Source organism: Camelus ferus, chromosome 13 (genome assembly GCF_009834535.1).
Source record: "Camelus ferus isolate YT-003-E chromosome 13, BCGSAC_Cfer_1.0, whole genome shotgun sequence".
Lineage (NCBI taxonomy): Eukaryota > Metazoa > Chordata > Mammalia > Artiodactyla > Camelidae > Camelus > Camelus ferus.
This window is the reverse complement of record NC_045708.1, coordinates 55,725,148-55,749,125: the sequence shown is the minus strand read 5'-3', so window position 1 is coordinate 55,749,125 and position 23,978 is coordinate 55,725,148. Positions and strand designations below refer to the sequence as shown.

At 43.2% G+C, this 23,978-nt stretch overlaps 2 protein-coding genes across 3 annotated transcripts in view; one reads left to right on the top strand and one right to left on the bottom strand.

Moving 5' to 3' along the window:
* The window catches only part of TYW3 (tRNA-yW synthesizing protein 3 homolog), a 14,270-nt gene extending 12,245 nt beyond the window's left edge, over positions 1 to 2,025 (bottom strand). The window contains exon 1 of the mRNA XM_006178310.2: positions 1,751 to 2,025. Coding sequence (XP_006178372.2) covers positions 1,751 to 1,924 — 174 coding nt within the window. The 5' untranslated portion in view covers positions 1,925 to 2,025. The remainder of the gene's footprint in view (positions 1 to 1,750) is intronic.
* On the top strand, positions 2,010 to 23,978 carry CRYZ (crystallin zeta). Of its 2 annotated transcripts, none has more exons than XM_006178313.3 (9): positions 2,010 to 2,154; positions 7,281 to 7,404; positions 8,445 to 8,597; positions 12,049 to 12,212; positions 16,657 to 16,708; positions 20,647 to 20,796; positions 22,150 to 22,251; positions 22,350 to 22,445; positions 22,888 to 23,978. In XM_006178313.3, exons 2-9 carry the CDS (start codon positions 7,294 to 7,296, stop codon positions 23,050 to 23,052), a joined length of 993 nt encoding a protein of 330 aa, XP_006178375.1. In that variant the 5' UTR covers positions 2,010 to 2,154; positions 7,281 to 7,293; the 3' UTR covers positions 23,053 to 23,978. The 2 variants fall into 2 exon arrangements, with proteins under 2 accessions (XP_006178375.1, XP_032350472.1); XM_032494581.1 differs by lacking the exon at positions 2,010 to 2,154 and adding an exon at positions 6,800 to 6,836.

The window sequence follows — 23,978 nt, the reverse complement described above, 5'->3', positions numbered from 1 at the left end:
ATCACTGGACTTCTGCGTCGTAACTATTTATACAATGGGTACACGAGGCTTTGCTGTCTGGCTTCAGAAAGAAGAGCTGTGCTTGTCCTAAATAACTGATTTGTTTTCACGAATGACCTCAATGACTTATGTATCTGATTTTATGCTGGCTGCTCTAAATCTTACAGCCAAATGTGTGGCCCACCTCTAGCAAATGTACAGTCTAGTGGTATGTTTTGAGAACTAATGCCATCTCTGCTTCATCTTATCTATATTCCCTTTATCCAGATTTTCCCACTTTTAATTTTCCTCTTGTTTTGCCTCTTTGTAAGTTGATCTAAATCCTTTTTGAAATAAGGCAAAGTGGAAATAAATACAATACAATACAAGACAAAATATAATACATAACATGAAAAGAGGTTCAGAAAAAGTCCCAAGTCAGTTCAGGAGAAGTAGTCATTGTCTCCCAGTGGATGTGTGTGTTTGCGTTCAGGTGGAGGAGGGGAGTGTGGGGAGGTATGCCTCAGACATGCAAGGATGGGAGAAAACATTTCTGGAAAAACAAACATGAGCAAAGGGAAAGGCAGGTAGATATAAGAGGAAAAGAGAATAGTTCAGTTTCAGTAAACAGATTAAGATGAAGACCCGTAGTGGAAAACAGAGCTGAAAGGTATACTGGAGTATTTCAGCACAGATGAGTGACATGCACAGAACTGTGCTTTAGAAAGGTGACTGTTAAATGTGTAACATGGTTTCGGGTAGAGAGACTGGTAGTCCAGTGCCCTGCAAGGAAACCACTGCAGAAATCCAGGGAAGATAGGGCAATGGAAATGGGGGAAGAGAGAGGGAACAGGCCAAGCAAGAGTGCCAGTGCTTAGGAGGCACTGGAAGCAATGTAAGAATGCAGCCTGGGAGACCAGCGATGATCAGTGGGGGATCTGAAGAATGAGTTTATGAGTGCGCTGTCTTTCATGTTCTGAATTCAGTCCTAATGTTAAAGTTAACACAAAGCTAGCTTTTATAGTATACTTAATATGGGTCAGACACGATACTAAAGGTTTCAAAATTATCTTATTTCCTCCACATAAAACTCCTATGAAATGGACACTCTTTATTATCCTTAGTACATGGAACAGGGAGGGGCTGTTTCATTAGCTTTCCCTAAAGTCACAAAGCCAATTCCCGTATCTAGTTTAGAATCTGGCAGTATCACTCCAAAGCCTGAGGGATTGATCACTCTGACTGTATACTACCATACTCTTTCTCAGATAATGTAAAAATTACCAGAGCTTTAATAACGGACTGGGCCACTAGGAGGCAGTAAACGCCCTATAACCATGGCGATCTTCCATAAAGTAGTTAACAATGATTTGGTAGAGCGGTTGAAGAGAGGACACCCACCTCGCCAGGCTGGAAAGTCTTTAAATTCCCTTAGTATTAAGGTGAAATACTCTAACCCTAGCAACTCAACATCATTCTCAGGCTAGTAGTTTCAGCGTCACTCAGGGCTTGTCAGAAATGCAGACTAGGCCCCACCCTAGACCTAAAGAATGAGAATCTGTACTTTAAAATATCTCCAAGTGATTAACAGACACATTGAAATTTTAGAAGCATTAGTCTAAGTTACCCTATTAGTTTCGCAGATAAAGAAACCGAGATCACCCATCAGAAGGGGAAACACAGGCTGGGCTGGGATTGTATAGGGTGGGCATAGGGCTCCTGATGTTGCACACTACCGGGCAGGCGCTGGAAGGGCACCAAGGATCCTCACCCCGTCTAGGAGGATGATGCGGCCAGCGCAGGAACTGGTGGTGAAAAACTGTTCTCGACCATTCAGAAGCTGCACGAGCCCTACCACATCCTCGTCCACACTGCCCTTCCGGCTGAGATCCGCTTTGGTCAGACACTGCGCCTTCCATCTCCTGAATTCTGCGTTACGATCCATGCGACGAGGGGGCCAGGGTCTGCACTTCCCCGTTAGCCTCGCCTTTCCCTGGGCGCAGCCATGTTGAAGCCGGTGGTGGCCGCGAAAGTCCAAACTTCCTCGTGCCCGCCCCCGAAGGCGGGGCGGGACGGGGCGGAGCCTAGAAATCGCTGAGATCGGCCTGGCGCGTACCCTTTTCCCGTGAAATCTGGGCGAGCCCTCGTGATTTTGATTTCCCAGTCTAGAACCGGGTGAGTGGTTTCGAAAAGCCCCCAGAGTTCAGGCAGGGGCCTCCCCACCGCTCGTCCAAAAGGAACCGAGCTGGATTTTGGCTGCGCTCCTGTTCTGCGTTCCCGTCCTCAACAAGAACTAGTGAATAAGGAGCTCGTGGCCGAAGTCCTTCCCCTCCAGGGAATGCAAGTTGATTGTCCGTAAATCCCCAGGGCAGTTTTACCTGCTAGTCCTAAGAGCTCGCTTTGCTGTCTAGCGGGGTCAGCGTTCCGGGTCCCACCGCGGGGCTCCGGTGGGTACCTCCCCTCCCACCCGCTCCCCCGCCCCGCTGCCTGCCCCCGACTGGATTTCCCTGCGGCGGGGCCTGGGCTCCGGACCCCCGCCCACAGCCAGCTGGAGGAGCCCATTTCTCCTTTCAGGTTCTTGCAGCTGCAGGGTTCCCAGGGCTCTTTCTGTCTGGCTTTGCTATCAGAGTTACCGTCTTACTTTGGGAGGGAAATGTAGGTTTTTGTTTCACCTCCCCGCCCCACCTCCATGGTCCCCACCTAGAAGAATCTTCAAAAGAAAAGACAAAACACCCTGTTGACACATCGTTGGATATTTACACAGATCCTAAAGGAGACTTAATCTCCGTGAGCAAGGAAGGTGTTAATGATTGAACCATTTAAAGGCTAAAGTTCGGACTGTTGTGATCCCCACGGAAGCCACTGGATCGCTGCATGAGTGTCTGGTCAGCAGAAGTAAATCCCACCGAGCCCTGGTCACCCGACACTGGAGAGCCGCGTGACCAGTTTCATCCGAAACTTTTCATCAGGGAACCTGGAGGGCTTTAGAATAACTATTCAACTCTTCCTCCGCCCCCTTCTTATCAGAAGTGGGTGCTAAGAGGGGAGGGTATAGCTCAGTGATAGAGCTACATGCTTAGCATGCACGAGGTCCTGGGTTCAAAACCCAGTACCTCCATTTAAAAAACAGGTAAATAAATAAACCTAAGTACCTACCCCCTTCAAAAATAAATAAAATAAAATAAATAATTGTTTTGTTTAAAGTGAGTACTAAGATCCAGGCCATTGAAGGAACCTGACAAGGTAACACAACCAGGAAGAGACTTTTCTTTGGCCACTTTAAATTTAAAATTTTTTTTTCTGGGTTAAAGTAATAAATAATATACTTACACGAGCCATTCTTGATCAACAGCAACACATTTTATAATGATTGATTCTCTTTCCAAGTATTTTTTTCTTGCCAGAAATTCTTATTTAAGAATTGTTTAAGAATTTCCTACTAAAGAATGTCTTCTTTTCTCTCATAATGTGCCTTTGCATGTGAATTGATCTGTTCATTCTATGTTAAAATATATTTCCAACATTTCCCCTATCCCTTTTGATTTTCATTTAAACCAAGTGATTTCAGATGTATCTTGGAAAAGATCACTGTTTGAAGAAGAATTTTAAATTCTGTATTTCCTTCATTTGCAAAGTATGGTTGGCAACCTTTCATAGGTAAAAAGTAAAACCAAACATTAAAGCTAGGTCCTCCAAACAATTCTTTAAAGGTTATATTTGATAAATAGAAAAACCTATTTGAAGTACAGCTTAATTAAAAAACACAAGCAGTGTGCCAAGCCTGCTGCTGACTGCAAATGCTGTACTCTGAATAACAGAGCTTACAGCCTGCCAGTGCCGGCGTGCTCTGAAGCCCTCGCCATGTGCTGCTGCAACTCATCTTCACAAGGATTCTATGCTGGGGAGTAGTGGCCCCATTTTACAGATAAGGAGATTATTAGTTTTCCTAATAGAATTTGCATCCTGTGTTTCTCTGGTAGATCCCGTAACTTACGGACATTTGAAACATTTCAAACTCAAAGCAGTTACCTAAATCATAAAATATGTAATGCTACCTACAGATGTGTTGAATTTCATATTTCTAGCTCAGTCTGTCTCACTATCATCATTATAAATTCTATCTCTAAGAAATTAGAGGTCCTCTATGCCAACATTTCAAAGGATGAGATGAAAGGGATTGTACAGTAAAGGAAAAAAATACCTAACAACATTTAAGGTGTCAGACTTGGGTTCCAACTCTGCTTCAGTGTGACCCTGGGGAGTGTCTTAACCCCTTGAATGTTTCCTCATCCATAAAATGGATGGTGATTTTACTTCCACTTCTGCATACAATTAAACAGTGGTTTTAATAACTGTAGCTTCTTTACCTATTGTGAAAATTATGACAGTGGATGTGAAAGATACACTTTTTAGAGGAAATCGGGTAGTTCAGGGGTTCAGCAATGATCATAATTATTGTTTGTGTGTTGTGTTAATTTATTCTTTTTATTATTTTTTTAAATATTGCACCTGTAATATGAAGCGGATGATGGTCCTGTGGGTAGTTGGGGTTCAAGGAAATGAGTGCAGATTGGAGCCTGATCAGTCATAGTGGCAAAGGCTTGGTTGGAAATAAGAGCCCCAGAAGCAAAATAGAAGAGAGCTGTGAAGGGCATGCTCCATTTCCTTAGAGGCTCAGTAGGACGAGGTGTGGTACTGGGCAGGGCAGCGGGTTCTCCTAAAGCCAGGATTAAGGATGAGTCTCCTCCTTCCTATGTTCTTTTCTCCCAATTTAGCAAATGTCAAAATGCAATGGAAAAAATGTATGTGCTAGATATTTTTGACAGCTCCTATTTCAAGGTAATTTTGCCTTTATTATTGCTACAGTTTTTTGAGGATAATAGTAATGTCTTGTGGTGAAAAGATAGATGCAAGAGCTTGAAAGAAATAAATAGGTAGTAAGTAGTTAGATATTGAAAATGGGCAAAGAGCTCCTCCTCTTACCTGGTGCCTGTAGGGGAGGTGGGCGCACAGAGTGAGCAGGAGCTGGGGAGGGGCTGGGCTGGCTCCCCTGGCCCTCTATGCCCTCTAGTTCTGCACAGTGACCTCAGAGTTAATGTTCCAAAAATACATGTTGAATGAATAACAACCAGTGTTTGGTATTAGTGTTTTGTTTAAATGATTCTCTGGACAGTGAACTCTTTGAGGCTAAGGACTTGGTTTCATAATCAGAGTCCTACAAATGTGTTAAATTAAATCAAAGATGATTATAGAATTACAGAACCAAGAATATTTTAATGAGTAAGAAATTGGAAAGGAGAAAGGAGATGGGAGAGGAGTTGTGAGATCACTATATATAGGAGTAGACATTTGCCAGGTGCCGTGTCTGATACTTGCCCTGTCTCTGGCACAGTAACCCTGAGTGGGAACTCAGTTTTCAGATGAAGAGGCTCAAAAAAGTTGACTGCCTTGCCCAAGGCGGCTAGTAAGTGATAGATCTGGGATTCATGCTGAGAGCTGTCAGATTCCAAAACCCACACTCTTTCCACAACACCATGCTAAAGACAAAAAAAGAAAGAAAAACTGGTGTTCTTATTTTCAGAATGGAAAACTCTGACCTAGGCAACCTTTTCTATTTCTGTTTTATTTTCTTTGTATTTTCACTTTCTTGTCTAAGCAATACTCAGCTTGAGCCGAGACCCAAATAGAAACGCAGTAGTGAGACCGCTGGGCAGGTAGGCGTGATGGGAGCTGCTCTTTTCCTGGTCCTGGGGCTTCTCACCCTGGGGATTGCTCAGCTGCTCTGCTGTGCAGTGTGCTTTCTGCCTGCTTCTGCCCACTTTCCTAGTAAGAGAGCTGCCCTTCAGGTTATATCATTGCTAAACAACCTTTTAGCAGTGGAGAGTTTACTTTCTTCTCTGTGCTAGGTGCATATTAAGTATTTTAAATAAAATTTTTTAAATGACACAATTTTTGATGAACTCTATCACGAACTTCCCATTAATAACACCATCAAAGTGCTTTGATCCCCCCACACACATGGAAGGCCATTTTATAGTTAGCCTGTGCTCCGTTCTGGGGAGTCCAGTGTTGAGCTTCAATACAATAAAAGTCTGAATTCTTTCATCTCAAGTCCTAGTTTCTGCAATTCTTTTTGATATTTCAGCTGCTCGTGGCTGGTGAATATGATTATTCCAGAAGTTAGCAAAGATGTTCTTGGTGGTGGCAAAGTCCAGCAATGTTTGCTTTGCTTAATTTCAAGAAATTGGGATAGTGCCCAAATAAAGTTATGGATATCACTCAGAACCCTTTCGTTACATTACAGAAGATTTCTAAAGTTATCTGATTCTATATTTAAATGTTCTTTACCTTTTCTTAGAGTTTATTTTAACTCAAAGTTTTCTTTTCATTGTACTATTAGCCATGGTAGGAGAGAAAGCTGAACTGTAAATTCCCCTTGTGATTTACAGATTATTCAAAGCAGTGTTTTTAGTCTCTAATGCTTTTCTTCCTTTGTTAAAATGCATGAGCTTCATAGAGCCAAGTGTTTCAACAATGATAAATCTCTAAAACCTAATGCGGAGAGGAAAAAGGAAGTTGCAGGATTCAGCACAATGTGACCTGATCTAGATAAAGCCTGAAAACCTGCAGAACAATAGCACACATTGTTTGCTAATGCAGACGCATGTGGGCAGTGGCATTACATCGTGCCTGAGAGGGATGAGCACTGAGTGTATAGAACAGTCAGCTCTTAAAAGCGTGGGACAGAAGTGGGTTTGGGGACAGAACTAGGTTTGGGGACGGGTGCAGGAGGCTTCAGTTACATCTGTGTTTTAGGTTTTTACAGTGTTTGAAGATTTGTTAAAGCTGGGTGGCAGGTAAATATTTATTATATTCTTTATTCTCTCTCTATTTGAAATATTACATAATCTAACAAAAGAAGATCTATTTATCTAAGAAAACTTACATTTCTTAACATTAGATAACATGTAGCTCCTAAAATTGCCAAGATGTTGCAGCCCAAGCTTATACAAAAGGAAATGTAAGATATTGTATCATGCTATGTCTATCCAGATGTTTTTGTTTGTATATTTGATTCCCTTGTTGAAGGCACTGAATCCCTACAGGAAGTAAAATGAAGTATTTTGCTTTGTAGCTGAAGGATTTGTAAGATGAAAGGTCCTTAAACATGAAATGAGATCAGTGGTAAGCTCATGATTTAAATTGTTGTTTGAGAAATTGTTTGATCTTCCCCTCCAGGGTAAAAAACATCCTGATAGCCTAGATACAACATGACAATACATTAACTTTTTTTTTCTTAGTATCTAGATCACTATGGCAACTGGACAGAGGTTGATGAGAGCGATTCGAGTTTCTGAATTTGGTGGACCAGAAGTGCTGAAACTCCAGTCGGATGTTGCTGTACCGATTCCAGAAGAACATCAGGTGGAAATCATTACTTAAAAACAGGCAGTAATTACACTGAGTCTGAGTCTCTAGCACATCAAGTTAGTGTTCAAAGGAAGCAGGACTCACACTGATTTATAAAGACGTTGAATTAGGACAGCGTTTACACTGTTTTCATCTGTAAGCGCTGACAAAAATGACATCTTCCTAATTAGTGAAGTGAATGTATGAAAAGGAATAACTGCTTATAAGAAAATTTTTGCAGTAGAGAATCACCTATGCAGTGTAGTAATCGGATTTTCCTGAATGGAGTCACAGTAGTTTTGAACAAGTTATTCTATCACAAACTTTCATGATCTTTATTTTGTACATGGTGGGAAAACTATTTTCTTCTGTAGACATGCTTTCTCATACATGAGAGAATTTGAATGTAGAGTTTCTGTATTAATTGAGGTCAAATTAACTTCCATAGTAGATGGAGCCTCAAAATCTCAGTAGTTCAACCGTAGAAAATCATTTCTCATTCTCTGAATTCCAAAAGCCTAAAATGTCGGTGGCTACTCCAGCAGATTTAGGGACCCAGGTGTCTTCCGTCATGTGTCTGTTGCCTTCAGCTCCTTGCTTCTGGGGTCTCTGTAAAAGGGTGGGAACACCATGTGCGTTGCCTGGGAAGGTCTCTGGGCCAGGCGTGAAGGCAGCCCGCTTCCCTTCTGTTCATGTTCCACCGGCTGGAACGCAGTCATCCAGCTGCTCATAACCGTAAAGGAGCAACAACGAGGGTGTGGTCTTCCTCCATACCCAGGAGGAGAAGGAGACAGGTCTGAGGAGCACATAGAGGTCTCTGCTACCCACCCCCTCAGACACGTTGCCACCACTGTTTTCCCCAAATGTTTTTAATATAGCACATAAGCCATTCTGTCTTACTTATATATGTTGGTTTGTTAACACTGGAATGTGAGCTCATTGAAGGCAAGATTTTCCTCTCCGGTTTTACAGGTCCCAGGATCACTGCAGGCCTAGCATAGTGCTAAGTGAGTGTCTAAATGCTCTGTGTGAACTCAAGTACACTGTCGTTGCAGGTTCTAATCAAAGTGCAAGCCTGTGGTGTGAACCCAGTGGACACATATATTCGCTCTGGTACCTACAGTAGGAAGCCGCGCCTCCCCTATACTCCTGGTTTAGATGTGGCTGGGCTGATAGAAGCTGTTGGAGAGCGTGTATCTGCTTTCAAGGTATTACATTTTTCATTTTGTCTCTTTTGGCTTAGTATATATTTTGTTAAACATTTTAGCATAGCTTTAAAATATGTCTGTATTTGTCTTTAAAAGGCCCATTACACAATTTCTGCCACTGGGGGGCTCCTCTAGTCAAAAAAGAAATTACCTTTTATCCAGAGGCCTTGCTTGTTTGCATTGTTGGGAGTCAGTCCTGGGTAATTTCTGCATCTTCACATCTGCTTAGAATTGAACTGTGATCCTTTGATTTCACAGAAATGTGGAAGGAAAAAAGAACAAGCAAGGAAATTGTACTATTTCCTAACCTGCTAGTGCACAGCCAACATACGTTTTTATTTTTATATAAATTTAGCTTCACGGAATAAAGGGAAGGCTAATTCTTTTGAATAATAAGTAAAAGATGAAAAAATGCGAGATCAACTATACATTTTTAGAGCTGTGACTCAGACCAAGGTGACTGAGTCAATGAAAACGTTATGATCCGGGCTTGTGTTATTTATGTGCCAAACGACATAAACAACGGAGATCGTATATTCACATTCTGGCATCTTTCCTCGTCGTTCCTTGACCTGCTCAACTTTGGCAGCACATTTACCAAAATTGGACTGAGACGGAGAAGATGAACGTGGCCCCTGCCCAGGAAGACGGGCGAATTCCTGCGGCTTTCCTCTCCTGCGCCCCGCGGCAATCTGGCTTCTGCCCCCTGCGCTCCGTGGAAACGAGGCTTGTTAATGTCGCTAATGGCCTCTGTATTGCTGGAGTCAAGGGGCCCTTTTATGTCATTATCTCTCTTGACTCCTCTGTGACACCTGACACTCAGCCACTTACTTTTTCTTTAAAAAAAACTTTTCCTTCAGCTTCTGTGACCTCATTTTCCCCCATTCTCTCGCCTCCTTCCTCTCTGGGCACCCTTTCTTTTTTTTCTCTGGATGCGCCTCACATCTTGGTGTTGCTGTGTACACCGTGCCTAATTAGACTCTGCGTTTTATATTCTACACCTTCTTCGTGATGGTCTCGTCCCCGTGGTTTCCATTGTCACCATGATACTAAGTATCACTAGAGATTTAGACTCTTCTAAGCTCTGGACCTGTGCTGCCCAATACAGTAGCCACTAGCCGCGCGTGGCTATTTAAAATTCAAATTCAATTGAAATTAAAAACTCAGTTCCTCAGTCATGCTAGCAACACCTCAGGTGCTTAACAGACCCATGTGTCTGGTGGCTGCCCCACTGGACAGTGCAGATGTGGAGCGCCAGCCTCATCACACAGAGCTGCGCTGGAGAGCACGGGACCCACGCAGTCTGTCTCCAGGGACCTCTGACTCCCCGTGACCAAAACTGAGCCTCTCTTTTCTCACCTCAGATCTGCTGCTGTCTCCTGTGACTGCCTCGGTGATATCTGGGGTTTGAGGCTCATCTCGTCGCTCTCCCTTGCCCACCTCTCCCTTTCCAGGACTGCGTCCTGCCCCCTTCCCTCCTCACTGCCTGTAGCTGAGTACAGGTTCTCTTCCACAGCCTCTCCCCTGGATTTCGGCGATAGACACTCACCTTTCCACCCGCCCTCCTTCCCCCTCGAGTCTGTTCTTGCTCTATAAGCAGTGATTTTCTCAAGTGTAATTCTGATTGTTTCACACCTCTCTTTTAGTTCTTGCGTTAATTCCTTGTAGATTTCTGGGTGTTGTTGAGACGGCTCCTGTTGTGAAGGAAGACGGTTTTGCGCGCTCTCTCCCACCTCTCTCTCCATCCTTATCTCCCATCCCCTCTCAACTTGTGGCTTATTCTTTAGTAATAACTGTTGGTTCTTCCCTTGCACATCCTATGCTCCTTCATAGCTGTGTCTTTGTTCGTATTGGTTCTTCTTGGCAGAATTAAACTGAAACTTATAAATATGGATTCAAGGGATTTTATCCTCCAGCTTTAATTTCTTTTCATTTTATCTCTTGAAACTATTACAGTCCACGCATCAGGCCACTTACTCATCGGGAGTGAACGCCGGTGATCTCTCAGCACTTCTTCCTGCCACTGTTCCTTTTCTCACTTTCGTTCCTTCGCCCATAAGGACTCTTCCCAGCTTTAGTTTTCAGAATCTTGTCCCGTCCTGCAAGGCCTGCCTCAGATGCTAGCGTCTCAGTGAGGCTATTCTTGATGCCTTCAGCTTAGAAACAATTCCTTTCCTTTCCTTCTACCTATCTTTGATGCTTCCTCATCTTTGCCTTGCTTTGTAATTATTCCCATCCTTCTCTTCTCTCTCCTGGAGTTTAAGAAGCTTGAGATTAGGGAGAGTGTCTTGCTATAAATATCCACCACGGAACTCAAAGTACTGCTTTCCACAGAGGAGTCTTAGAACACTTTTGAGTTATATTGAAATCACTGCAACGTGTTTTTAAGCTGTAAAAACAGGATTAATCTTAACACAGTCACGTTTGACGACTTGCAGGCAACGCCGTTAAACAGGGATGGTTGTCTTTGACTCCAAGATGCCTTATGAATCTTTCTTATCTTTAGCCCACCACATCGTGTTTTATTGTAGGACAAATTTAAGTATATGGAGAGTTGCTGTCTTAATGTTTTGCTTAGTCCAAGGAATATTCACTTTTCTTTTTTCAAGAAGGAGGAGTTGGAGGACGTGTCTGTACTGGGCGGCCTAACTTCCCTAGCGCGCAGGCACATCGCGCAGGCCTGTGGTGCTGGTGTGGTGACTTCCCTCCCTCAGCTGCACATCTGCTTTTCAATAGCAAGGACCCAGCAGGCGTTTACTAGAGTTTGTTGTGTTGCTGGTGCGGGGATGAGCGAAGATGCCTGTCCTGGCTGATCTTTGCTGTCAGGATTTGGGCAGAATGGCCTGCTTTTTGGTGTATGCATGAAAAGTGAGAGAAATGCAGGAAGAAATCTGTGAAAAGGATTTAGAACAGGTGTTTGGTGTGTGGAAGAAACCTTACATTATATTTCTTTTCCCTAGTACTTTCGACCAAAAAAAAAAAAAAAAAGAAAAATGTTCTATATTAACTGCCATTTACTAACTGCTTGATCTGAGCCAATTACTGAACTTGCATGTGCCTCATCTGTATTGTGGGATTATCTAAGGGAGATAATAGAAGTTCCAACCTCAGAGGCTGTTGTGAAGATAAATCAGGTGATAGGAGGCATTACTGCCGCACCTGCCCAGCAAGCCCTCGGGGGAGGTGAGGCTCTGTTGTCGGTATGCCGTCCGGCAGGTTCTCTCTTTTCTTGTTTTCCCCCCTTCCCTTGATTTTTCTTCTTACTAGTTCCCATTAATAAAACACTTAAAAATGTTCAGTATTTTGAAATAATTTTTATGAGACCTTACGATGCAGAAAACCATACATAAATACTTATTTCTTGTTCTAAAGGTTGCACTATAAAGAATGGTGCCCATGTGGACATCATTTCTAATCCCTGAAGCATTTACTGCCTTACTGCTCTCCCCAGAAAGGTGACAGAGTCTTCACCACCAGCACGGTCTCGGGCGGCTATGCCGAGTACGCGCTGGCCGCCGATCACACCGTTTACAAGCTGCCGGAGAAGCTGGACTTCCAGCAAGGAGCTGCCATCGGCGTCCCGTACTTCACGGCCTATCGCGCTCTGCTCCACAGGTAATGCACACTCGGTCAGCTTTATAACCAGCGCCAGAGGAGGGCAGTGTCAGTTGGAGGAGGATAATATATAATTTATTATCCTTCGTGCTACCTGTCCACCCATCTGTCAGTCATTTTTGGTTACCATTCAGTTACCGTTAAGCATTATGGAGTAGAAACGGTTCTAATTTGGGAGATTGTTCTAATCACTGAAGATACAAAGAAGAGCAGAACACTGTCTTCACCTTCAAAGTGCTCACAGTCTAGCAAGGGTAGTAATATTGATGTATGATGTGGGCAGGACAGTGGAAGAGATGTGCATAGGGGTTTATGGGGTCGCAAGGGATGTGGCTGTGGGGATGAGGTAGAGCTTCCTTACACGATGTAAGACTTGCATTATTTTAAAGCCGTGGTTCAAAAATCTTGTTATTCGGCAGTAGAAGCTAATTGCTGCAACGTGAAAGTACAGCACATGGCCCTACCCTAGACGCGCTGGTCAGATTCCATGGCTGGTATCTGTACTTTCGTTGAATTCTCTAGGTATCTGCAAAGGGTCAGAGGGGGTTATCTTGGGGAGTCAGCTGGGACTGAGGAGGGCATCCTAGACCATGGGAATTGCTGGTGTCGGTGGGGGGGGAGTGTGATACCTGAGGAGAGCTCTGGCAGTTTGGTTTTGTTGGATAGAAGATTTCAAGGCAAAGAGTGAAGAATAAGGTTGGAAAATAGTAATCTCTCAAGAAGTGTTAGCTGTCATTATCAAGTAGGTGGGCTGCAGGTTGTAACACGCTGGACTATAGAGCTCACACGTTGTTCTGTAAGGGATTGGGGGTCATGAAATGCTTAATGCAGGAGAGTGATAGTGTCATATTTGTGTTTTCTTAAGGCCACCTGCCTGCCTTGTGGAGGGTGGATTTGATGACAGGAATGGGGAAGGAGATGGGAGGGTCCTACAGAAGTACCCTCTAGGCCAGAGACTTAAGGGCCAGAGTAGGGGTCATGGGAGAAGAGGTAGAGTGGAAAGGGCAAATATTTAGGGAGCAAAACCAGAACTACTTGGTGATTGTTTGCATGTGGAGAATGAGGAAGAGGAAGAGCTTTAAGAATACTTACAGTAACGTGGGTGATGTTTACCTTGACAAAGAGAAGGAGGAAGAAGTTTCACAGGGAAACTGAGTGCAGTTTTGGACGTGAATCTAAGACATGGTAGTGAATCTAAGACATCCAGCTCCCTGTTGGATGAGAGTCTGGTGCTTGAAGGTTGGAGATCCCAAGTGGATCCCAAGGCCAGGAGAGTCTAGCGGTCGTGGTGTCTGTTGAACATCTGTTAAGCTCATGGGCATTGAAGACAGGAGACCCGGGTTGGAGTACCATCTTCCCCAGCTACTGCTCAAGTTACTTTCCTATCTCAGCTGTAGTTTACTGATCTGAAAACCATGGATCAGAACAGCACGTACCTCATAGGGATGTGGTGGGAATTACTGAGGTCATGTACGTAAAGCTCTTGTCTGAGCCTGGCACAGGGAAGTGCTCAGTCACTATGGACAGTGGCCGGGGGTCGTGATGATGTTGCTACTGAGGAGGAAAGCTAGCTGTCACTTGCATCAGTGAGGTCTGTTTGGGAAAAAAAAAAATAGCAGTTGGGCTTTGCAATTTGGAGGTCATTGGTGGCTTTTGTCAGATCATTTTCAGTAGAGTGGTGAACTTGAGGGAGTGGATTGAGGAAGGAAAAGGAAATGTGTTCTTTTAGAGGGGGCGGTAATTCGGTTTACTTATTTATTTTTTGATGGAGGTACTTGGGGATTGAACCCAGGCCCTTGTGCATGCTAAGCATGTGCTATATCCTTCCTCTGGAAATTGATTCTTGAATGGAGACAACCCTTAAACAGTGGGGGAGATGGGAAGGAGTGGGTGGAAGAGTACTTGAGGAGAGTGTGGGAACAAAAGGGTGTTTTTTAAGGATGGACAGGACTTGGACATTTTTGTAGCTGAGAGAGGATCTAGCAGAGAGGGGGGGATAGAAGGTTTGGAAGCAAGGGCGGAGTGGCGGACGGAACAGGATCCTGCAAAGGCAAGAGGCAGAGGGCTCAGGACCTACGTAGAAAGACTGGCTTCAGACAACGAAAGGAGAGCTCATCTGTTAAACCTGGAAGAGGTGAAGACGGTATAATTATGGAAAGTTTGTGGGTTGGGAGGTGTGGGGTCGAGGGAACTCAGATGTGATTGCCTCACTTTTCATAGTTAAATAGGAGGCAAAGAGATCTCCTGAGAGTCGGAATGGGAGTGGCAACAAAATGCATGGTCGTGTGATTTTTTTCTATAGCACTCAGCCATTTGGATAAATTATCAAGGAAGTTAGACTTTCATATTGATCCAGGGCTGGAATATTACTGGCAAAATGAAATAGTGCAAAGGAAATGAGAGTGCTGGAGACAGGGAGGGAGAGAAGTAGGGGCAGTGTGCCGTGGGGCATGGGCTGGCTGGGAAGGGCGTGGGGCCAGGAGGGTGAGAGGGCAGAAACAGAGCCATCGGGAGACAGTGACCTCTGGGACGTGGAAGGAAGGTTTTGAGGAAAATGGGCTTAGAGTCAGGACAGGAGATTACTGTCATAATACTAGTTACCAGTGTCTGACAGTGGAATGGTTGGGGTGGTTACCAGGTGGAGCCCGGGGAGAGAGCAGTAAAAGTGGGGGAGAATCCAGGAATTGTGCTACGAGGTTGTCGTCTGTGCATGTGGAAATCTCCAGACTGGGGCTGGTTTGGGGTGGAAGAGAAAGCCTACGGGCTGGGTCCCAGTCTTGGGTGACAGGAGAGGGTACTCCAGCAGCACAGGAGGCCGGGCCAGATGCCCGACGGCTGCCCTGAGTCCCAGGGGGAGGTGACAGTCACAGTTCTCTGGAGAAACAGAACCAGCAGAAGATGTGCATTGATGGACTGATTTGTGGAGACTCAGTGAGTGTAAAATCTGAGGGGATAGACCGGCAGGATGGAGAGCCCAAGAGGAGTTGGGGTCAGTCTACTGGCAGAATCCCTTCTTGCTCCAGGAGTCCATCTTTGTTCTATTAAGGCCTTCAACTGATTGGGCGAGGCCCATCCACATTATGGAAGATTATCCACTTTTCTCAAAGTCTGCTGGCATAAATGTCCATCTTATCCAGAAAGCACCTTCATCAAGAAAGCTTGACCCATATCTGGCACCATGGCTCAGCCAAGCTCACACATAAAATTAGCCATCATAGTGACTCTACCCAAGGATAGAGGCATCATAGCCGAGGCAACTGGGGAGAGGGTTAGTCAGCTTCTTCTCCACCCACTGCAGGAGAATGTGCTTAGTGTTTGAAGGGTCATTTTAGATTTGAAAAAAAAAATCATTAGGAGGTATATTCTATTCCATAGGCTACCATTAGTGGTCCTGTTCCTTACATTTGTATTTTACTTCTTTAAATGTCAGTGTTTTGGTAATAGCTATCACAGCTGATCGTTCCAAATCCTGTTTAACTCATTGCCATCTACCCCCGCCTCCATGCAAGTGTGTTGGAGAAACTTCGTTTCCTCACTCAAACAATGGGCGGTTGTCAGCTGTTGGCACCCGGCCTTGCGCGGGACCCCAGGTGACTGTGTTCTCACTCCCACACTGAGCGTAATGTCCATCCAGGGTGGCCACCCCTGCCCGTCCTAGTCAGTGAGGATCCTCCCTGAGAGTCACACCTGGACCACACAGCCTCTGCCGGCTTGTGCCACCAGCACTGGTCCATCTGGAACGACGCAGCGTCCCCTCTCTGCTGGCTGCACGTTCCTTGTTTTCAGTGTAATAGAAAAGTCGTCGTGTGAACCAGAGGTAAAAAGGATACGTCATTTACCAGAGGCTCTGGACATTTCAGGGGTGACAGGGGAACCTGGGTGACAGGATTTACTGTATTTCTCACTCTCTTACCATCGCTAACTCAGCACTGCTTTCCGAAATGAGGCTTCGAGGCTGTGCAGCCAGATGCTCAAAGGCATGGGGAAGGAAAGGGGAGCTGCTGTACCTACCTGGGTGTGACTGGAGCACGGAGTGAAGACTGAGCTGTGATAACCCTGTTTTGAGACACTTTCTGGGTGAATGAATGAGAGACTCCAGCTCCTCTAGGTTAAGCAATTCCACTTCATGTACCTACGAGTCCTCTTAGAATGTGGCACCAGAGTGTGGTCCTGGCATCCAGCACGGTGCCTGGCTCCTAACAGACTCCCAGTAAACACTTTTGAATGAATAAATGAATTGAAGGTTTTCTTCGCTCTATGGCTCTGATGAACCATTGTTTGATCCTGTGGTGCTTACAGAATATCTTGGGTTGTATGGCAGAATGGGATTCCTCTCTGGGGAAGTGTTAGCTGAACTGAGGGTAGAATTTCCTTAAGGAGTATGACAAACATCGAGCTTAATTAGCTCTAGAGTAAGGTGACGAACCTATGCTCTCTTTTTCAGTGCCTGCGCGAAAGCTGGAGAAAGTGTTCTGGTTCACGGAGCTAGTGGAGGAGTAAGTATTTTATTTTTAAGTTTATTTTTTAAAGAGCTTACTTTTTGGGTTTTATACTATATTTCTTTAAGTTGTTTTTAAAAGCCAAATTTATAAATATAGTCAAGGATGCTTTTTTTCTTTTTGTAGCGAAGCTTCTTTAAATTCTGTCTTCTGAAGGTGATTCCTCGTCATTAGCATTTCTTGGTTAATAAATCCAACAGATTACCCCATCAAAAGGGTATATATTAGGTTTTCCACCTGGGTTGGGTGTGGACCAAGATAAGCTGGCTTTGTTTTTCTCTCCAAGTAGCAAATGTTCTCAGAATATTTATTTAGAATTTTAAGCAGTTCTTTAAGGTCCATATAAATTCCATATTCCCTTAGATAAGGAAACTAAGGCTCATTAAAGCTTTACCTCCGTTGCCTCAGACAGCACTGTGAAGCCGCACTGTGAGTTCTCGTCCTTCCTAGCTCCCTTCCGCCGCTCGCCTGCTGCGCTTTGATGACAGTTCGTGGAGTGCACAGTATATGACTGTGTCCTTAACACCACAACCCACAGCTTAAAATGCTAATGGGGGATTGGGGGTGGTGAGGGGACTCAGAACTTATAAAATCAGCCCTTCGGTGAAATCACCCAACGCAGGGCTGTCAGAAAACCTCTTCGAGAAACTGGCTGTCAATCCACCTCTGAGGAGCTTAGAGGAAAAGTTAGAGCTCTGAGGTTGGAATTTAACAAGAAATCCCCATGACCTCTATCCTGCACGCAGAGGCTTTAGAAATTTTGGAGACAAGAGTTCGCTTTTTTAAAATACAGGGCCTAGGGCTGGATGGCTTACCTGAGGAAGCTGGTTAACCCTTTCAGAGCCCTGTGCATCCAGAGAGTAGATGAGAAGAACTAACCTATTAATGGCACGTTGTCCCTGGAATAATGAGAGGCATCCTGAAAACTGAATTTACCTCTACAGGTGGCCAGATAATGCAAGCAGAGAATTCAGACTCCTGTGTTCGTTACTTTACATGGATGCATATGAAACCAAACAGCTTTCACGCCAGCTTCCTGTGTAGCTCCAACAGACCAGTTCTGAGGGGATGCCACAGATCAGGGTATTTACTGAGAAATACCAAGGTTATCTTTGTGGGGCTTGAGAAAATGTGACAGATACACCTTGTCAGAAGCTCCTACTGTTTAGCTTCACAAAAGAGGCTATTTTGGGGTTAAATTTAATTTAACCCTAAATAACTAAAAGATCTGTCAAACATGCACTTATTTAAATTGCTTTGGCTTTCAGAGAGCTAACCTCCTGCTCTGTATCAAAGGGACGGATTTCAGTAGGAAGGGGAGAGAGGAGTTGAAAGGAAATCTCTTTTTATTCCCTTCACCCTCTGGTAAAAAGCCGGGTCGCTTCACCATAATTTTTTTCAAAAGGCAAAATCCACACTATTCTCTGCTGGCTGAGTTTGTTAAATCCTTGGTTGGCGGGGATAGGCTGGCGACCTGGTGTGTGAAGCGCTTCTGATCCTCTCTGCCCTATCGAAGGGAAACAGTCCTGGGTTTTGCCTTGCTTCTGTTTGTACTTTCCGCCCTCATTTGAATCACATTCCTTTGGGATTATGTTGTGTATTTAAAATGGTGTGGAATTTATGGACACAGCTATTATCCAGATATGTTGGTGGGGAGTGCCCAATTTTAGTGTCAGCGAAATAAAGAGGGGAAAAATAGTTGACACATAACGGTATATAATCTATTGAAGGAATAGTGTTAGTATAATTGTTGACAAGAATAGAATAAACAGCGCCTTTTAAATGGCTATTGAGTGACCCCTTAAAGTAGTCAGTGCATGAAGAGATATATTTACATCAACTCTTAGGTTAAAATGTGGTTTTATTAGAGGCCCTCCTTTTTTTTTAAACTGAAAATTAAAGTAGCAAAAATCAGTTGTGCTAACCCTGCAGTGTATTTTTACTCCGTGGAACCGAGTGCCTCTCTCACTTAGTAGACAGTGCGTTCCATGTATTTGGTTGAATCAAACAAATCCTCACCATAACCCAACTGGGTTCGGGCTCATCGCTCCCATACGCCATACAGTCTTTCAGGTCTATTTCCAGCCTGGGAGTCTGTGATTCTGTTGCAATTTTAATTAGTTTCTGTCATCATTTTTCATTCTGATTCATTTCTATCACACCCAATCCATAATGATTTTGCTTTCCTTTAAATCAGTGGTAATCAACAAGGGGTGACTTTCTATCATCTCTCCTCCCTGTTGGGGACATTTGATGTTGTCTGGGGACATTTTTGGCCGTCACAACTGGAGTAAGGGGTCTGGTGTCCCATGGACGGAAACTGGGCATGCTGCTAAACATCCTTCAATGCAGAGTAGCCCCCACAGCGAAGTGTTACCCAGCCTAACAGTGCCAGGTTTTGAGAAAGCTTGCTCTAAATGTATGTGACACTTATCTGTGCTATTCGTTTGGCATGTGATCAAACGCATATTTCCTAGTATTGCAACTTAAGTAATTGCTTTTATCTATATTCCTAAAATAGTTCTATTTCTCCTTTATACTAAGCACATTTATCTAGCGATCCAGTGAATTCATCCAGTCCTGTGGCTGTAAATACCATCTCTAACTGATGAATTGCAAATTCATGTTTCCACTCCTGAGCCCTTTCAAGCCCATACCCACATTCAGCTGATGACTGAGCAGCTTCAGCTAAGTGAGCAGCCTGCAGCTCAGCGTGTTCAAGTCAATTCCTGACGCGCTCACAGACTTGATCCCCTGGAATCTTCCTCGTCTCTGTTAATCTGGTCAAAGACCCTCCCCTTTCCCTCACCCCCCACCTTCAGTCTCTGACAAAGGCCTGGTTTTCCTGCTCCCATTTTCCCCCACCTTCTTTTTGCTTCTCATGTAATTGGAGTGTTCTTTTAAAAGCCTAATTCAGATCACACCACTCTTGCTAAAACCCTCCAGTAGTTCTGCATTAGCTCTTAAATATGATCCAGAGCCTCCAAGGCCCTGTGTGCCTCTGCCTCTCCGCCCCTCTGGCCTCATCTTCTCTCACGCACGCCACGCGCCCCACCCTCCACCCTCTAGGCGCCTTTCTGACTGAACGCCCCAGGCTCACGCCCGCTTCTCCGGGTCCACGACCACTTTGCCCACAGCCTTCTCCAGACCTCCACGCGCTTGTCCCTCACTTTGTCCCAGTGCCATCTCCTCAGAGTGGCCTGGCCCTTCCTGATGACTAACTGGGCCCCTTTTCTGTCTCTTTATAACCGCGTAGGCTGTTTTATTTTTTTTCAAGTACTTTTCATTTTCTGAATTTACTTTATTCATTGATTTGTTCACGTGCTGATTATCTTCCCCCTTCCATAGACTGTTTCTTGCATGAAGAACCATGTCTAGCATGTAGTAAACAATAAATGTTCATCATATTAATGAACAAATTAATTTGCCCATGTATGGACCTGTCTCTTCCACTTAAATGGTAGAGGCCTTATGTTTATTGTATAGTATTTTATATGTACAGTTAGAGTATAAGTCAGCATATTTGGATCATCTTTAAACCCCATGTCTTCTGCACACAGCAGATGCTAAGTAAACATCTAGTGCATTGGCTACCAACTCAAGCTCTCCAGTCCGACTTGGTCCAGCTCCTGTTTCCACCTATAGAAGTTTCTGTTTCCTCATCTGTGGACCAGACACAATAACACTACCTACTTCATATTATTGTGAGGAGGAAATGAAGCAATCCATAGAAAAGTATTCAGTGTGATACCTGGCGTATCATAAATGCTCAACAAAAGTTAGCTGTCATTCTTCTTATTTCTTTGTTTAGACTCTTAAATTTCTTAATAATAAGCCAGGACCTAGAAGAACCTTAAGCTCATTATATATGTGTAATAAGTTGTTTGCAAGGATGCAAAGAATCTAAAACCGCTGGGCTCTGTTGTGTTTTTCAGGTTGGACTAGCAGCGTGCCAGATTGCTAGAGCTTATGGCTTAAAGGTTTTGGGCACGGCCGGTACTGAGGAAGGACAAAGAGTTGTTTTGCAGAATGGAGCCCATGAAGTCTTTAATCACAGAGAAGATAATTACATTGACAAAATTAAGGTAAAATTGTTCTATAATTTTATAAAAGTAAAATGTTGTTTCTTGGGAGACTTACAAGTTCTTTTGCTAAGTTCTTTTATCAACTCTCTTTTCCCGTCACTGTTGTGACTTCGTTTAGTTCTTACCTTCTCCAGCTTTGACCATTTTTCACAGCTGAGCTAGTGTCCCTTCTGTCTTCTCTACTATCACAAGAGTTATTTGGGTCTCTGTTTTGAAAAAAAAAAAAAAAAAGACTTCAGAAATAAATGAAATGAGAGCTCAACAAGAATCGGAATTTCCATCTCTGTACCTGCAGTGCCTGAAAACAGTGCCTGGCACAAGAATTAGTGATTGAGCACTTGCCCCCCAAAAAGTCCATATCTTTTAACGCGGTATTCAGTGTGTTTTCACAATCTGAACCAATTTGCCATCTCCTGTCTCCTGCCTCTTCCTCTCCAACCCCACCCCCACCCCCCCACACCCACCACCTGCCCAAATACGGACTCCAGCTCTGCTGGGCTGCTTTCCAGTTGCAGCTTCTGCTCTCCGTCCCTACATCTTTGCTGTTCTGCTTCTTCTGTCCAGACTGACTGCCTCCTGTCTAGTTTCCCCTTGCTCACCTTCCTTCTGCTGTCCTTAAAGAACTCCTCCCTCATCCCTCAGGGCCAGGTCATCGTCTCGGGGGAATTTTCTCTGACCTATACAGGTGATCAGAGTAGTAACTTTTTGGCACTCCTAGTACCTAGCACAATGTCTGACACAATATTCATTTTTTTGTTAAAATGTATATGAGGTAGGTATGTATAGCTTAGTTAAGAGCCAGTTTTAGATGTTGGGAACTGACATCTGAGAGCACAAAAGTAGTGTGCCAAGCTGACTCTAGACCACTTAGAACAAAACTGAATGCACACACATGCGCACATGCGCACACACACACACACACACAATCCTACAACACTAAGCCAATAATTTTTTCTTTTGTTTTCTATTTTTTAATAAAAATGGGAGCCCCGTTGCAGGTTAGGATTTTTGATTTGTTGTTTCTTTCTCTATTAAAATATATTTTGAAGATAGAAAATTTTCAACTAAGGAAAAAGTATTTTATAGTCAAATTGAATCTAAGCACCTGAAAATTCTAACCAAATTTTGTTTCATTATAGCAATTTATACAAGTCTTTATCATTTTAGATGTTATGACTAGAACCCTGGAACTGTGTCACAACGTTGTAATTAAATTATCTTAAAATTTGCATTATTAGTCTTAGAAATGTAGCATTTTTTGTCATTTGAAACACATTGCTGTAATCTATGGGACTGTGATAACAGGTTTTTTTAACTTGTTTTCTAATCTACTCTGCGTTCTTTTGTATTTAGAAATCTGTTGGTGAAAAAGGAATTGATGTGATTATTGAAATGTTAGCTAATGTAAATCTTAGCAACGATCTGAATCTTTTGTCCCAAGGAGGACGAGTAATAGTAAGTATTTCATTTTTTTAACCACTTTGAAGTTTTACCATAATTTAACACTATTTCGCAGTAATCTGTAACTATAGACATGTTGTTTTTCATACTAGATTGTTGGCAGCAAAGGTCCTATTGAAATAAATCCACGGGACACCATGGCAAAGGAATCTAGCATAAAAGGAGTTACTCTCTTTTCATCAACCAAGGTAGGAAAAGAAATGATTCTGATTTTGCAGACTTAAACAGTGATATGGTTTGCCTACTGAAAGTTCAAGCAGATGTTAAACTTAGTTATTTCACTAAGTAGTTTAATAATTAATCCCTAGAAGATAACTAGGATGACAAATATAGTTTATTTTCCAAGCCAGGACACGTGTGAAAGAGACAGGAGATACTATTACTAATTACTCCAGGACAGTAGGTATTTTGTAAACTGAGGCTGCCACAGACAAATTGCACTGATGGTTCCCTATAGAGAATCACTTGGTCTGTAGTTCTGAACAACTTGACAAAAGCCATGCATCTGTGAGAAACTCTTAATGCTATCTTAGATTCTGAAAGTTTTTAATGCTTCTGAAAATTAAGTCATATCTTCCTCTACCAAAACAAACAAACAAACAAAAAAACACATCTTTTTCTTTCCCTTAGGAGGAATTTCAGCAGTTTGCAGCAGCCCTTCAAGCTGGAATGGAAATCGGTTGGTTGAGACCTGTAATAGGTTCCCAGTACCCGCTGGAGAAGGTGGCCCAGGCTCATGAGGATCTCACTCACAGCAGTGGAGCTGCTGGAAAAATGGTTCTTCTCTTAAAATGATTGATCCTTTCATGGATTTCCTATTAGAAGTTTCTTACATTGTCTTTGCTTTAATTAGCATTCATTTGATTTAGTAAGTTTCTTATATTAAAAAAAAAAAGATTTATCTTTAGAGACTATAGGCATTAGGGTATGATTTATTTTATAGCTGGCAGTATTCTTTAAGCCTCTACCTCTCATCAGGGAGGCATCAGAGTAGGAAATAGAGTGTTAGTGGTCACTTGGCATTGGAGTGCATTGCAGAAATACCTAATTGATGTGTGATCATTAATTCCGTACCTTTGACTAAAACCTGCTAATTCAAAATAACACTGCTTGATTTCCAAGCCTACTTCTCCTTTTACAGGTTCTTTAGTCTCTGATTAGCCCAGAATTATATTGGACTCTGAAATTTTCTGGACTAAATGAGACCCACTTTTCAACACTAATCTCATCTAGATCTACAAGACTCAGAAGGGCAAGATAACCATGTCCAGAGAAATGTGTTAGTTTTCCAATAGTTTCCAAAATAGTAGAACATTGACTAGGTTAATGATTGATTACCAATGATCCATATCTTCTGTGAGGACAGCCGCCTTATCTTTGATATAATATGATACTGGGTACATAGTTTCCAAATAGATGCTTTTTGATTGATTCAGCTTCAAAGAAGATTTAGAATGATCTGTTTTTGTGATGCGGATCATATATTTTTCTTTAAATTAATAAATGAATTTAACACACTAAGAATGATCTGCTTTTGTTATAGCATGGTAACTGCAGTAAATTCTATAGGAAACTAGAAACTATATCTTCCTGGTTTATCTTATATATAGTACTTGCCTTACTTCACTTTTACATAGCACCAAATGGTTACTTCCTAACAGTGTTCCGTGCTGGAAGACTTTATCTAAACTAAATAAAAGGGATGTACCTCTTGCCGTCGA